The sequence below is a fragment of the Micromonas commoda genome, chromosome 2 (genome assembly GCF_000090985.2).
Source record: "Micromonas commoda chromosome 2, complete sequence".
NCBI classification, from domain to species: domain Eukaryota; kingdom Viridiplantae; phylum Chlorophyta; class Mamiellophyceae; order Mamiellales; family Mamiellaceae; genus Micromonas; species Micromonas commoda.
In genome coordinates, this window is record NC_013039.1 from 840,502 (window position 1) to 853,409 (window position 12,908).

At 64.7% G+C, this 12,908-nt stretch overlaps 8 protein-coding genes across 8 annotated transcripts; 3 read left to right on the top strand and 5 right to left on the bottom strand.

The window, feature by feature from the left end:
* Positions 1 to 121: 121 nt before the first annotated feature.
* MICPUN_98940 (predicted protein) lies at positions 122 to 1,684 on the top strand (the record flags this gene model as incomplete). The annotated part of the gene is made up of 1 exon (XM_002499539.1): positions 122 to 1,684. The coding sequence occupies one exon, from the start codon at positions 122 to 124 to the stop codon at positions 1,682 to 1,684; it is 1,563 nt and encodes a 520-aa protein (XP_002499585.1).
* Positions 1,685 to 1,751: 67 nt separating this feature from the next.
* Positions 1,752 to 2,366, bottom strand: MICPUN_56140 (predicted protein; the record flags this gene model as incomplete). The annotated part of the gene is made up of 1 exon (XM_002500022.1): positions 1,752 to 2,366. One exon carries the CDS (start codon positions 2,364 to 2,366, stop codon positions 1,752 to 1,754), a length of 615 nt encoding a protein of 204 aa, XP_002500068.1.
* Positions 2,367 to 2,522: 156 nt separating this feature from the next.
* On the top strand, positions 2,523 to 3,317 carry MICPUN_56139 (dephospho-coa kinase; the record flags this gene model as incomplete). The annotated part of the gene is made up of 1 exon (XM_002499540.1): positions 2,523 to 3,317. One exon carries the CDS (start codon positions 2,523 to 2,525, stop codon positions 3,315 to 3,317), a length of 795 nt encoding a protein of 264 aa, XP_002499586.1.
* A 33-nt stretch (positions 3,318 to 3,350) lies between these two features.
* On the bottom strand, positions 3,351 to 4,976 carry MICPUN_56138 (predicted protein; the record flags this gene model as incomplete). Its single annotated transcript, XM_002500023.1, has 2 exons — positions 3,351 to 4,818; positions 4,946 to 4,976. The coding sequence occupies 2 exons, from the start codon at positions 4,974 to 4,976 to the stop codon at positions 3,479 to 3,481; spliced, it is 1,371 nt and encodes a 456-aa protein (XP_002500069.1). The 3' UTR covers positions 3,351 to 3,478.
* Positions 4,977 to 5,533: 557 nt separating this feature from the next.
* On the top strand, positions 5,534 to 6,298 carry MICPUN_79159 (predicted protein; the record flags this gene model as incomplete). Its single annotated transcript, XM_002499541.1, has 2 exons — positions 5,534 to 6,115; positions 6,191 to 6,298. The coding sequence occupies 2 exons, from the start codon at positions 5,534 to 5,536 to the stop codon at positions 6,296 to 6,298; spliced, it is 690 nt and encodes a 229-aa protein (XP_002499587.1).
* A 45-nt stretch (positions 6,299 to 6,343) lies between these two features.
* MICPUN_54103 (predicted protein) lies at positions 6,344 to 8,687 on the bottom strand (the record flags this gene model as incomplete). Its single annotated transcript, XM_002500024.1, has 1 exon — positions 6,344 to 8,687. The coding sequence occupies one exon, from the start codon at positions 8,685 to 8,687 to the stop codon at positions 6,414 to 6,416; it is 2,274 nt and encodes a 757-aa protein (XP_002500070.1). The 3' UTR covers positions 6,344 to 6,413.
* A 451-nt stretch (positions 8,688 to 9,138) lies between these two features.
* On the bottom strand, positions 9,139 to 9,405 carry MICPUN_56135 (predicted protein; the record flags this gene model as incomplete). Its single annotated transcript, XM_002500025.1, has 1 exon — positions 9,139 to 9,405. One exon carries the CDS (start codon positions 9,403 to 9,405, stop codon positions 9,139 to 9,141), a length of 267 nt encoding a protein of 88 aa, XP_002500071.1.
* Positions 9,406 to 11,298: 1,893 nt separating this feature from the next.
* On the bottom strand, positions 11,299 to 12,777 carry MICPUN_93482 (predicted protein). The gene is made up of 2 exons (XM_002500026.1): positions 12,518 to 12,777; positions 11,299 to 12,355 (listed from the first exon to the last, which is right to left on the bottom strand). Exons 1-2 carry the CDS (start codon positions 12,587 to 12,589, stop codon positions 11,897 to 11,899), a joined length of 531 nt encoding a protein of 176 aa, XP_002500072.1. The 5' UTR covers positions 12,590 to 12,777; the 3' UTR covers positions 11,299 to 11,896.
* Between the last annotated feature and the right edge of the window lie 131 nt (positions 12,778 to 12,908).

Consider the following 12,908-nt stretch of genomic DNA (forward strand, 5'->3'; position numbering starts at 1 on the left):
GCGCGCCGTCGCGTGTCCTCCGAAGGTTCGCGTCGAAGGGTGATCCTCAAGGCACGCACGAGAGTATCAGGGCCTCGTGTGCTAGGGTCGATCGGTGCCGCGCGGCCGGGAACTCGGAAAGATGAGCCCGCTCTCGCAGAGGGCGATGGAGCCCACGAAGGCTGCGTTCGGCAAGGCGTTCTGGGATCAGGAGGCGGAGAGCGCGGCGGCTCTGGACGGGCACGTTCGCGTGCACCAGAGCCACGCGCCCCCGTTCTCGCTCGCCATGCCCTCGGGTCTCGCGCGCTCGCAGCAGCTCTACATGATGCAGCGGTTCCTCAACATCCCCGCCACGCCGTCCTACGTCAAGGCTGAGGACGGCATGGTGCTCGACCGCGTCATCGCCAACGTCGGGGGCCGCACCTGGTGGCACACGCTCACGCTGCGGCTCAGGGCGCAGCGCGCGTGGAACTCGCAGTCCTTCAACGAGGGCAGACCCCACCGCATCCTCGGCGACCCTTCGCTCTACGCGCTGGGAGGCAGGTTCAGGGCCGGGTTCTCCAGGCACACCGTGCTCAAGGCGTTCGGCGAGCTCGGATCGCTAAAGGGGCTCCTCGGAAGGTTCGGCGGCTTGCGACGAGCAGATCCAAACGCGTCCAATCCCAACGTCACCAACGCCCCCCAGGGCGTCGCATCCGCCGCCACGATCGACCCCGACGAGACACCGCGCGGCAGGGTCACCCTTCGGTCCACCGCCATCCCGTACCACGTCCTCACCGCCGACTGGTCGCGCCGGGAGCGCTTCCAAACGAGCGACGGGTACGAGCAGGGCGCGTCTCACTTCACGCTGTCCTTGGCGTCCAGGGGCCCCCAGCACGTCAACTACAGGGTCGGCGTGAGGCAGTGGCTCGACGAGACCGTGCCGCCGTTCGAGCTGGCGCCGGAAGGGGGCAGGAGGGCGCCGCCGAGGCGAGAGTTTGTCGCGGGCGCCTCCGCGGAGAAGCAGCTCACGCTGTGGCGGGGCGAGGTGAGGCCGCCGGCGGAGGGGAAGCGGCCCGGCGGGTACGCCGCGCTGCCCGTCAAACCGTGCGTCACGATCGGCGGCATCCTGGGCGCCATCTGCCGCGTTCCGATGGGCAACAGCGAACCTGGGTGGAAGTCCGGCGAGGGGGAGTGGCGGCAGGTGTGCAGCGGCACGGCGCACGTCTCCTTTGGCTCGTTTCAGCGCCCAATGTTCGACTACACGTCGGTGGATCTCAGGTACGACGCCGGCGCCATCGCGCCCAGGCGTCCCCTCGCGGAGCGCCCCGCGCACGAGCTCACCGTCGTCGAACGCGCCCTCGAGAGCAGCGGCGTTCGCGTCGAGTCGGAGACGGTGACGCTCGCCGCGACGCAGCAGATCCTCGGGCCGCTGCGGGGTCGGCTCGAGGTTCGGTGCCACCCGCGAGCGCTGGTTCGCGCGACGCAGCTGGGGTGGAACTCGTTCAAGACGCCGCGGAAGGAGAGCGACGGGGAGGGCGGGGAGGTGTACAGCGGTCGGTTCGGGAGCGCGTGGCACAGCGTCAAGGGGGAGATGAGCGCCGCGGAGGTCATCTACGGGGTGGACTGCCCGCTGCCCCCCGCGCTCGGCGCCGCTCGGCTGGTGGCTTGGTACAACGTGACCCGAGCGGAGGCCATGGCGGAGATGCGCCTGTTCGACCTGTGATTCGAGCTGAACCCGAATGAAACGTCCTTACTTCTTACTTACTTGATGACTCGTCTATCATAAAAGATCACGCCGTCGGCCGTTCCAGCACGAGTCCGACCTCCTCCACCTCCATCGGACCATCCGGAGTGTCCACCGGCACGGCGTGCGATTTGATGGCGTCCATCACCTTGTCGAACGGCTTCTGATCCGCCACGTAGAACGCCTTGCAGTTGCTGCTCTTGGGCGGGTTGAGCCACGCGGTGACGTCGATGACCCCGGGGACGTTGAACACCGCGGTGGTGATCCGCAGGACGTCCCCAACCTTCACGTCAGCCTTGGATGCGTTGCTTCCCTCGAGCACCTCGTCGACCACGATCTTCTGGTAGATGCCGTCGAGCTTCTCCTCGAACACGATGCCCAGCGGCCTCGGAATGGTCACGGTGACCACCTCGGAGTCCTTCTTGAACCGGAGACCCTTCACCGGCGCGGGGGTCTCGCCGCCGAGGTCGAACAGGAACTCCGTCTCGAATCCTTCGCCGTTGCCCACCTCCGTCGTGTTCTCGCCCCTCCAGACAGCCTTGCCCGTCTTGATGCCGGCGGCCTCGCACCGGAGCGAGGATGCCCGGCGGGAGGCGGGGGCGCCGCGCCGCGCCGTGAGGGCGACGGGACGGCTGAAGACGGCGGACGCGGCGCAGGACATCTCCGCCGGCCGGATCGGTGCGCTTCGTTCTGATGGCGCGCCGACGCTATCCAGTTTTCTCAGACGGCCGACGAGCGAGCGGTTCTAAGCTGCTGCGTCGGCACCGTCAACTCCGACGAATTCCCGGCGTCTCCCGCGCTCACAACTCACGAGCACATGCGATGCGCCGCTGAGGCTGTCGCTCGAGTCTCCAGGTTCACGCGCGCGGTCCAAGCCCGTCCCCGAACCCGCGCGCATCGTCTCACCCCCCGCGCGGAGGCGTCGACAGAGACGGGCGGATCCCCCGAAGGGACGATGCTGCTCCTCGGTTTGACGGGCTCGATAGGGATGGGCAAGAGCGCGGTGTCGTCCATGCTGACCGAGAAACTCCGCGTGCCCGTGCTCGACTCCGACGCCGTGGTTCACGAGCTCTACTCCCCGGGCGGCGACGCCGTCGAACCCGTCGCCGCGCTGTTCCCGGGCGTCGTCGACCCCGACGGCGGCATCTCCAGGCCCGAGCTCGGCAAGTTCGTCCTGGGACCCGACAACGAAGCCGCCATGGCGGCGCTGGAGGCGGTGGTCCACCCGCTCGTCGACGCCGCGAGGTGGAAATTCCTGGACGACGCGGACAAAGCGGGCGAAACCCTCGTCGTCCTCGACATACCGCTGCTGTACGAGAAAGGGTACGAGAACACCGTGGACTTGGTTGTCGTGGTCAGCGCCGGGTCGACGGAGACGCAGCGGAATAGAGTCCTCGCGAGGCCGGGGATGACGCCGGAAAAGTTCGAGGCGATCGTCGCGAGGCAGGTTCCGGACGAGGAGAAGCGTTCGAGGGCGGATTTCGTGATCGACACCGGGTGCTCGCTGGCGGAGACGGAGCGCGCGGTGGGAGCGTTGGTGGCGGAGCTGAGGTCGACGGGCGCGGGGCGGGCGGCGGTTTGGAGCCGGATGAAAGCCGAGCGGCGGGGGTGAGGTGAGGTGACGGGCGCGTTCGTTTCGCGACTTGAGTCTTACTTGATGGGTCGAATATTAAAAGAGACAGTGTTAGCGTCCTACAACGGCTCTGTACATGCGACAAAGAATGTGTTTGTGTTGGTGTGTTGTGCGCGAGTGTCATCGTGACTTCTCCGGCTTCAGTCCGAGTCGGAGTCGTCGTCCGCGGTGGCGAGCCACTCGAGGAAGGGCTTGACCTGCTTGCGGACGAGCTGACTGGTCTCCAGCTCGACGCCGAACCTGGCGGCCGACTTGGGATCCGCGCCCCACTTCAGGATGATCTCCTCTTCGAGGACGTCCTCGTCGTAGAGCACCTTGAGGATCTCGACGTACTTCTTAAACTCCTCTGGGGCGGATTCCGTGATGAAGAGCTCGAGGGCGCAGGTGAGCGCCATCTGCAGCTTGGCATCCTGGCCGCACGCGGCGATCATGTACGCCTTCTTGGCCTTGACCTGCGGCACCAGCGGCTCGTCCTCGTCGAGCAGAGCCTCGACGAGGAAGTGCACGCCGAGTTCCTTCGACTCGACGCCGAGCTTGTCGGACACGAGATACTCCGCAGTCTCCGCCGCGTCGTGCTTGGAGATGTATCCGCGAAGCTTGGCGATGCGCTCGTCCTCCTCCTCCTCGGACTCGGACTCCTCGGCGGCTGCCTTGGCGGCCTCCTCGAGCGCCACCTTCTTCTCGAGGTCGTCGGCGACGGTGACCATGGCGGCGGAGGCGTCGGTGAGCTGCTCCTTGGCTCGAGCGAGCGCGGCGGCGGCGGAGGTGTCCGTGGCCCACACGGTGTCGTCGTCGTCGTCGTCGGATGGCTCGGGCTCGGAGTCGGAGTCGCGCTTGGGGGAACCGGATGCCTCGTCGTCGTCGTCGTCGTCCTTGGACTTCTTGCTCTTCTTCTCCTTCTTCTCCTTCTTCTCCTTCTTGGACTTTCCCTCCTTCTTCTCCTTCTTCTCCGCCTTCTTGCGCCGGCGCTCCTCCTCAGCCTGCCTGTCGAGCTCGGCGCCCTCCTCCTCGCGCTCCTTCTCGGCGCGCCTGAGCTGCTTGTCCTTCTTGGAGGCATTCTTGTCCTTCTCCGGGGGGTTCTTGAGGATGAAGGTCGTGAGCTTGTGCCTCATGTCGACGTCGGAGACAAAGCCGCAGGCTTTGCACTTGAGCTGGATGGTGTCCTTCTTGGTGATGTTGATGACCGTCTCGGGGTTGCCGCAGCTGTGGCACTGCACGAAGCGCTTGATGAAGCCCTCGAGGTGCTGCGCGAGGACCTGCGCGGAGTGCGCGCCGTTGACGATGTACGTGCCGCTCTTCTCGTCGCACTTGGTCAGCGCGCCGAGCTCGTAGCCCATGTACTTGGTGGTGTAGGTGGGCGGGCGGGCGAGAGCCTTGGCGACGTCGACCATGTTGGGGATGTTCGTCTTGATGCCGTTACCGCGACCCTCGATCTTGGACTGGATCGCGGGCATCTTGTAGCGGTAGAACTGGTCGCCGGCTGTCGGTTCAGGGCGGGGAGGCGGCGAGGCGTCAGTCGGTGGGTCGAGGTGAGATCTTCAGGCTCGGGTTTGCGCGGGCTCGGAAATCGAGGAAGAGTCGGGGGATTTGCCGCGCCGGGGACGCACCATTGGAGGCGCCGATGTTGACGGTAGCCATCTTAGCGGATGATGATCAAGGAATCGTGATGATGAAGCGTCTGAGCGTTCAACGGAGCACCGATTGTGGAGCTCGTCGGGACATGCAAAGGAGGGTGATCCTCCGAGTTTATTGGTTCAGCGAATCGCTGACGTTGGAGGCGTGTGAAGACAGGTTGACCGACTACTAGAAGACCAGCAGAAGGCTCTTACATGAGGGCGCGAAGCTCCTCTGCGAATGCGGTGGATGCGAGCGAATGTTCGCGGTTCCGTGCGTGCGGTTTGTGGCCCGCGCGAGGCGCCGCCAAGCCCGAAAATATTTTGTTTGATCTTTTTGATGCCACAGACGTCGACCAACTTGACCAATCAGCGCGCCGCGCGGCCCGACCGAGTTTCAAACCCCGAATTCGAGGGTTTGGGTCCGTTTGGGCCGACCCGTGCCTGGCAGCACGGCAGGTGCGTCCACGTCTCCTGCCACTCGCGATGTCGCTGAGCGCGCTGCAGCGCCTCACCTGTCACCTCTCCTCCCGAGGAAGGCACGCGACTGGAAGAGTCACCACCTGTGCACGGTCCTCGGCCATGGTCGCGAAGGCCCAGACGGCGGACGCCCCGGCCCCTGCGGAAAGGCGGGTGCTGAGGGGGGTCATCTTCGACATGGACGGGACGCTCACCGTGCCCAACCACGACTTCGCTGAGATGTACAGGCGCGTGGGGTGCAAGACCCGAGACATTTTGACCGAGATCGAGTCGTGGCCCGAGGACGAGCGCAAGCGCGCGAACGACATCATCCACGAGATGGAGACGGAGGCGTTGGCCACCATGAAGGCCATGCCGGGGGCGGAGAAGCTGGGTGCCTTCCTCGATGGAAAGGGGCTGCCGAGGGGGCTGGTGACGCGGAACGTGCAGGCGTCCGTCGCGCACTTCCACGCCAACGCGTGGACCCTCCCGCCCTTCTCCCCGGCTCTCGCGCGCGAGTTCAAGCCCTACAAGCCCGCGCCCGACGCGCTCCTGCACATATGCAAGCGGTGGAACGTGCCGCCCTCGCAGGTTGTCATGATTGGCGACTCCGCCAAAGACGACGTGGTGAGCGGGAACCGCGCGGGATGCGTCACCGTGCTGCTGGACACGGAGGGTAAGTGGAGGATCGGGAGCGAGGACGGGGTGGAGGACGGGACGAGCGGCGAGGACGCGACGGAGGATAACGGGCTGAGGGTGACCAACGTGCTCACGGGGGAGATGGTGCCGCACTTCATCGTCAACTCGCTGGACGAGGTGGCGCCGACGCTGCAAGCGCACTTCGACCTTGGCACTTCGACGAACGTCCCGGAGCCCGCTCGAGCCTAATCTACCTTAGCGGTCGGTAGACAAGCTAGACTAACTTATTTCGGTCGATTCATCTGAGGATTAAATTAATTGAAAGAATGGGCTCCCGCCGTCGCGCCCCACCTCCCCGCGGCGATCAGTTCTTCTGCCTCTTGCCGTACTCCTGGCAGAGCTCCGCCTGCACGTCCTGGGTCACCGGCTGGTGATTGTTGTACTCCATGGTGAACTCTCCTTTGCCCTGGGTCATGGACCTGAGCTCCGTGGAGTAACCGAACATGTTCTTCAGGGGGACGTCGCAGGTGATGATCACGTCGTCGCCCTCCGACGTGCTGTCCTTCACCGTTCCCTTCCTTCGGTTGATGTTCCCGATGACGGTGCCCTGAAACTCGTTCGGCACGGTGATCTCGACGCTCATCACGGGCTCGAGGATCCGCGGCTTGGCCTTCTCGTAAACCTGCCTGAACGCGGCGAGGGCGGCGAGCTTGAACGCCATCTCGCTCGAGTCCACCGCGTGGCTCGCGCCGTCGGTTAACACAATCTTGACTCCCTCAACCGGGTGACCGATGAGCCCGCCCGTTTGCGCCGCCTCCTTGAAACCCTTGTCGCACGCGAGGATGTACCCGGGCGCGATGGCGTTGCCGATGATTCCGTTCTCGAACTCCACGCCCTGGTTACCCTCCTCCAGGGGCTCGACGTAGCCGACGACGCGGCCGTATTGGCCGCTACCGCCGGACTGCTTCTTGTGAAGGTAATCAAACGTCGCCTTTTGCGTGACGCACTCGCGGTAGTTGACCCTGGGTTCGCCGACGTCAACCTCAACCTTGTACTCGCGCTTCATTCGCTCGATGTAGATGTCGAGGTGGAGCTCGCCCATGCCGCTGATGATGGTCTGCCCGCTCTCCTCGTCCAGGCGCACCTTGAACGTTGGGTCCTCGCGCTGGAACCGGGAGAGCGCCTTGGAAAAGTTTGCAGACTCGGCTCTCGATTTCGGCGCCACCGCGAGCGACATCACCGGCTCCGGCACCTTCATCGATGTCATCGCGAGGTTGACGGTTCCGTCGGTGAAGGTATCGCCGGACTTGCACTCCACGCCGAAGAGCGCGACGATCTCGCCCGCGGACGCCTCGGTGACCTCCTCCATCTCCTCCGAGTGCATGCGAACCAGCCGGGGAACCTTGAGCTTCTTCCCGGTTGACGTGTTCATCAGCGTGTTGCCCTTGGCGATTTTCCCCTGGTAGATTCGGAGGTACGTGAGCTGACCGAACCGTCCCTCCTCGAGCTTGAACGCGAGCCCCACGAGCGGTGCCTTGGGGTCCGAGACGAGCTGAACCTCCTCCTCCTCCTTGTTGAGGTCCAGCGCTTTGTTCTCAACCTCGTGCGGCGCCGGGAGGTAATCCACCACCCCGTCGAGGAGCAACTGCACTCCCTTGTTCTTAAACGCCGAACCCATGAATAACGGGGCGAATTCCCGCGCGATCGTGGCGCGGCGGATCGCAGCCTTGAGCTGGTCCACCGACGGGTCCTCGCCCATGAGGAAGATCTCGCCGAGCTCCTCGTCCACCTCGGCGACGGCCTCCACGAGAAGCTTACGCTTCTCCGAAGCGAGAGCCTTCAAGTCGTTGGGGATGGGTTCGATCTTGATGTCGTTGCCGTTGGGGCCGTGGAACGTGACCGCCTCCATGCGCACGAGGTCCACGACGCCCGCGTGGTTCTCCTCGAGGCCGATCGGGATGTGAACCGCCGCGGCGTTGAGCTTGAGCTTATCCTGGACCTGCCTCAGCACCCTCCACGGGTCGGCGCCGGTCCTGTCGCACTTGTTCACGAAGCACAGTCGCGGGACGTTGTACCTGCGCATCTGCCTGTCGACCGTGATGGACTGCGACTGCACCCCGCCCACGGAGCATAGCACCAGGATGGCGCCGTCGAGGACGCGGAGGGCGCGCTCCACCTCGATGGTGAAGTCGACGTGGCCCGGCGTGTCGATGATGTTGATGTCGCTGTCCTTCCACTTGCAGAACGTCGCCGCGGACTGGATGGTGATGCCCTTCTCCCTCTCCAGCTCCATCGAGTCCATCTTCGCGCCGACGCCGTCCTTCCCGCGCACCTCGTGGATCTCGTTGATCCTGCCCGTGTAGAAGAGGATGCGCTCGGTCAAGGTGGTCTTCCCGCTGTCGATGTGCGCCGAGATGCCGATGTTTCGAGCCAAGGCGCGATCGTCCGCCGCCGCCGACGCGTGGGCGGAGGCGCTGAAGGGCGCCGCGCGATGAGACCAGGTGGACGCGAACGAGCCGCGGGTGAGCACCGATCGCGCGGTATCAAGTCCGAGAGCGCGCGCGATCACGGAAGAGGACGCGCGGGAGCCCGCGGCGTACAGCCGGGACGCCGCGCGTCGAGCCTGCGACCCCGACATCTTGCGTCCTCCAACCGGCGCCCTCTCGGATGGTTCGGAGGCGCGACCTCGGGCGCTTCTCGACCGATTCGCGGAAGTCTCAGCGCGACCGACTCGTGCCGACTCGTGCTCGTGCTGATGACGTCGGGAGCGGACGGGTGCGGTGACCTCGCGCGCCCGTGCGGGTTCGCTCTGGGGTCCGATCGAAAACTGCGATCGGGGCCAACGTGGACCGTCGGGTGGCTCGCGCGCGCTCGAGATATTTTGCCGGTCCGCCATCAGGACGCAGAGACGGGTCAGCTGGCTAGATGTCGGACGAACGCAACGATCCGAGACGATCTCATTACACCTGATACGACGATCACGCCGTCGGGGGCGCCCTAGGACTAACGGCGCGCCCCGTGCGTCGCGACCAACTCCGCGACGAGGAGGTTAGAAATCCAAAAGATCTTCCTCGGCTCGCGCTTCTCGCCTACTGCTTCTTGCCCCCGAACCATCCTCCGAACCACCCACCTTTCCCAGCCTTGGTCTGCTTCGCCTCGTGCTCCTTCACGAACTCGACGTAGTTCTTCTGCTTCATCAGCCTCTCAGCGTTCGCTGCCCGGAGCACCTCCGCGTCCGCCTTCTCCTTCTCGGGGAGATAAAAAAAGTAATACGCCGCTCCGCCCGCGACGCCCCACGCGGCGAGCCCGCCGTTAGACACGCCGAACGCGGTGTTCAGAAACCGTTGCGCCGACATCTCCTTCCACCTCTCAGACTTGCTCTGCACCCGCCTCGAACAGCAATCGGACCGCCCCCGCGCTTCTGGAAGTGCCCCCCCCACCAAGTCGCAGCCACCAGAGTTGCCGAAAACTCGCCGCGCGAAAAAGCTGCAGCAGGCCGGGTGCCCTTTCGGACTGTTCAGAGGACGCCCGCGCCAGAGCACGCGGGGGCGCAAACATCGAGGAAGACCCCGAGTGCGGACCCGTCGCCGCCCCTTCGAGCACGGAGTCTCTCATCGAACGGGGCGGCGGGGGTAGAGAGCCGGAAACCACCGGCGGGCAGGTGCTCGGAGCCCTCAAGGCTGTATCCGGGTACAATAACCTGGTCGCACCGAACGTCGCATCGAAGATGGGCACGGACGACGGCGCGAAGGGCAACGCAGCGAAGGGCGCTAAGCCCCCGTCAAGGGTTAAGAAGGCGTCGATGGAGAATGACGAGGTCGTGGACGGCAGGCAGGCGGAGTTCTGGCCCACGCTGCTCCGCGCGCTGAAGCTCGCCAAGATCTACTATTACGGCGACCAAAAAGTTAGAGCCAGGGTGTTGCTCGGCGTGATGCTCGTGCTCTGCGCGCTCACCACGGGGCTCATGGTGGTGTTCTCATACGTTCAACGGGACATGATGACCGCGCTGAGCGAGAAGAACCAGCCCGCGTTCTACGACGCCATCAACAGGTACATCATCATCATAGTCATCGCCGCGCCGCTGTTTGCGTTGTATAACTATGTGCAGAACTTGGTGGAGTTGGAGTGGCGACTGTGGCTCACGAGACTGCTGGTGAAGAAATACTTCAGCAAACACGCGTACTTTGCGCTAAAAGCGGAGGGCACGATGGATAATCCGGACCAGCGCATATGCGAGGACGCCAGGAACTACGTGCAGAGCTGCAACGGCTTGTTACTCGCCGTCGCGCAAAAGCTGCTGAGCATGGGAGCCTTCTTCGGCGTCCTGTGGAGCATCTCCCCGACGCTCCTGGTGTTCTGCTTCGGGTACTCGCTCTTCGGGACGATCGTCACCACCAGGCTCTTCGGCAGTAAGCTCATGGGCCTGCACTTTCAGGCGCTTCGAAGGGAGGCGGATCTGAGGTTCGGCTTGGTCCGAGCCAGGGAACACGCAGAGTCCATCGCGCTGTACGGCGGCGCCAAACGTGAGGCCGCCGCCGCCAGGGGTTTTCTGGCGATCGTCGCCGCGGTGCTCCTCAGGAAGATTGCGTGGAGCCGCAACCTCGCGCTTTTCACCAACGCGTACGAATTCGCGACGTTCGCGCTGCCGAGCCTCATCATCGCGCCGAGGTATTTCGCTGGCGAGGTGGAGTTTGGGGTGGTGACGCAGGCGGGAATGGCGTTCAGGACCGTGCAGGGCGCGCTCAACATCATCATAGGGAGGTTTGAGCAGCTATCGGGCTTGGCGGCCGAGACGGAGCGTTTAGAGCGGCTGTTCGAGCTCCTCGACGGGCTCGACGGGACGGCTTCGTCGAAGAAGATGTCAAAGGCGGACGAAGTGATGCGGGAGATGAACGAGATCAGGGCCGGTCGCGCCGGGACCATCGCCCGCTCCGTGGTGGACGCGAGCGGCGGCGACGAGCTCGCGCTGGAGAAGCTCGCCGTGTTCACCCCGCTATCCGGTAGGGAGCTGTGGAGGGACCTCGGGCTGACGCTTCGAGCCGGCGACGCCCTGCTCGTCGTCGGACCCAGCGGCTGCGGCAAATCCTCGCTGCTCCGCGCGGTGGCCGGGGTGTGGACCACGGGCTCGGGTGCCATCGCGGCGCCCGCGGCGGAGGATTGCATGTTCCTGCCTCAGGCGCCGTACATGCCGCTGGGAACGCTTCGCGCGCAGCTGGTGTTTCCCGCTTCGGTCTCGGACGAGGAGGAGGGAAATTTTGATGAGGACGACGACGGCGAAACCCTGCTCCCGCGGATGCGCGGGGACTTTGACGACGCGGAACTGTACGCCGCGCTCGATGCCGCGGGCCTCGGGGATTTACCCGAGAAGTTCAAGGCTGAAGGGGGCCTCGACGCGACGATGGAGTGGTCGGACGTGCTGAGCGCGGGTGAGCAGCAGAGGATAGCTTTCGCTCGCCTCTTCCTGCGTAAGCCCCGGTGCGCCTTCTTGGACGAGGCGACGTCCGCACTGGACGAGCGTAACGAGGCGGCGATGTACGAGCGCATCCGCGGGACGACATCCGCGGTCGTGAGCGTGGGTCACAGGTCCACGCTGCTCAAGTATCACACGCTCGCGCTGCGGTTCGAACCGGGAGTCGTAAACGGGGAGAGCGGCGTCGGGACGTGGACGCTCATGCGCATGGAGGAGTACCAGAAGTCGCTCGCTCGTTCACCGAGCGGGTCCATGTTCAACGTGTTCTGACGAAGGCGCGTGCGTGCGTCGGGTGGGACGACGCCTCGGAGGGGAGTTGTGTCGATTGGAGTTGAGTTTATACAATGTTCGACGCGTATCCCCCTTCTCCCCCATTCTCAGTGGGCCACGTTGTACTTGTCGAAGTCCTTGACGCACACGCCGAGCTGGAGCTTGATCACCCCCGCGGCGCGCGTCGCGAGCCTGAACCTGTCACCCGGCGAGTGGATCACCTCCTCGTACTTCAGCCTCGGCTTGCCGCCGACGAAAAACGCCTGCAGCTTCTCGAGCGGGGTGCCCTCGGGGCACCACGTGCACACTTCGACCTCGTGCATGCCGGGGCCGGTGGGGACGTGGCAGAATCCGTACCCGCACAGGTCCTTCAGCCCGTGATCGTCCATGTGCCACACCTGGAACCACATCTTGGGCCAGCCCACCAGCGATTTCGCGGCGTAGTGGACATCCACCGGGTGGCTCCACACCACGGAGGGCTCCCCTTCCGGAGGGTAGCAGCAGTGGGTCTGACCGCCGGCCTCGCCCTCGACGACGTCCCACATGCTTCCCGCCTCCAAGCCCCACTGCGAATCAGAAACAAGGTGAGGGATGCGCGCGTCAGAGGCGGTCAGGGGATGCGTTGTTGACTCGGGCGCGGGTGGGCTCCCAACTTCATATTTTTTGAACGTTCGCGGGGTCTCGAGGGCGCGATGTGCGCGAGATGAAGGGTCGAAGAGGCGACGCACCTTGCAGAATAGGTTCCGCTCCTCAAAGCCGGAAGCCCCTACGATCTCTCCGACGATGTGCAGCTCGGCCATTGGTCGCTCTCTCTAGTCAGCGCTCTCCCTCGCGATGGAAAATTAGTCGTTGGCTCGGCAAAAAAACTGTCCGAATCCGCTCCTTGCCGGCAGCCGGGCGGTGTGATTCGCGACGGGGTTCACGACCGAACGAAGGGCGAGCCGCAGTGAGGATACGCTCGACGAGCGATTCCCGCGTCACGAGGCGCCGCGCTCGTTGATGTGGGCCGGCACGGCGTCCTGAGAGGGCTGAGTTTTTCAAAATGAGTCGGCAGTTTTGTAAATGGCGCCGGCGCGTGTCAGATCCAACTCGTCCCGACCAGAGTCAACATCGGCACGC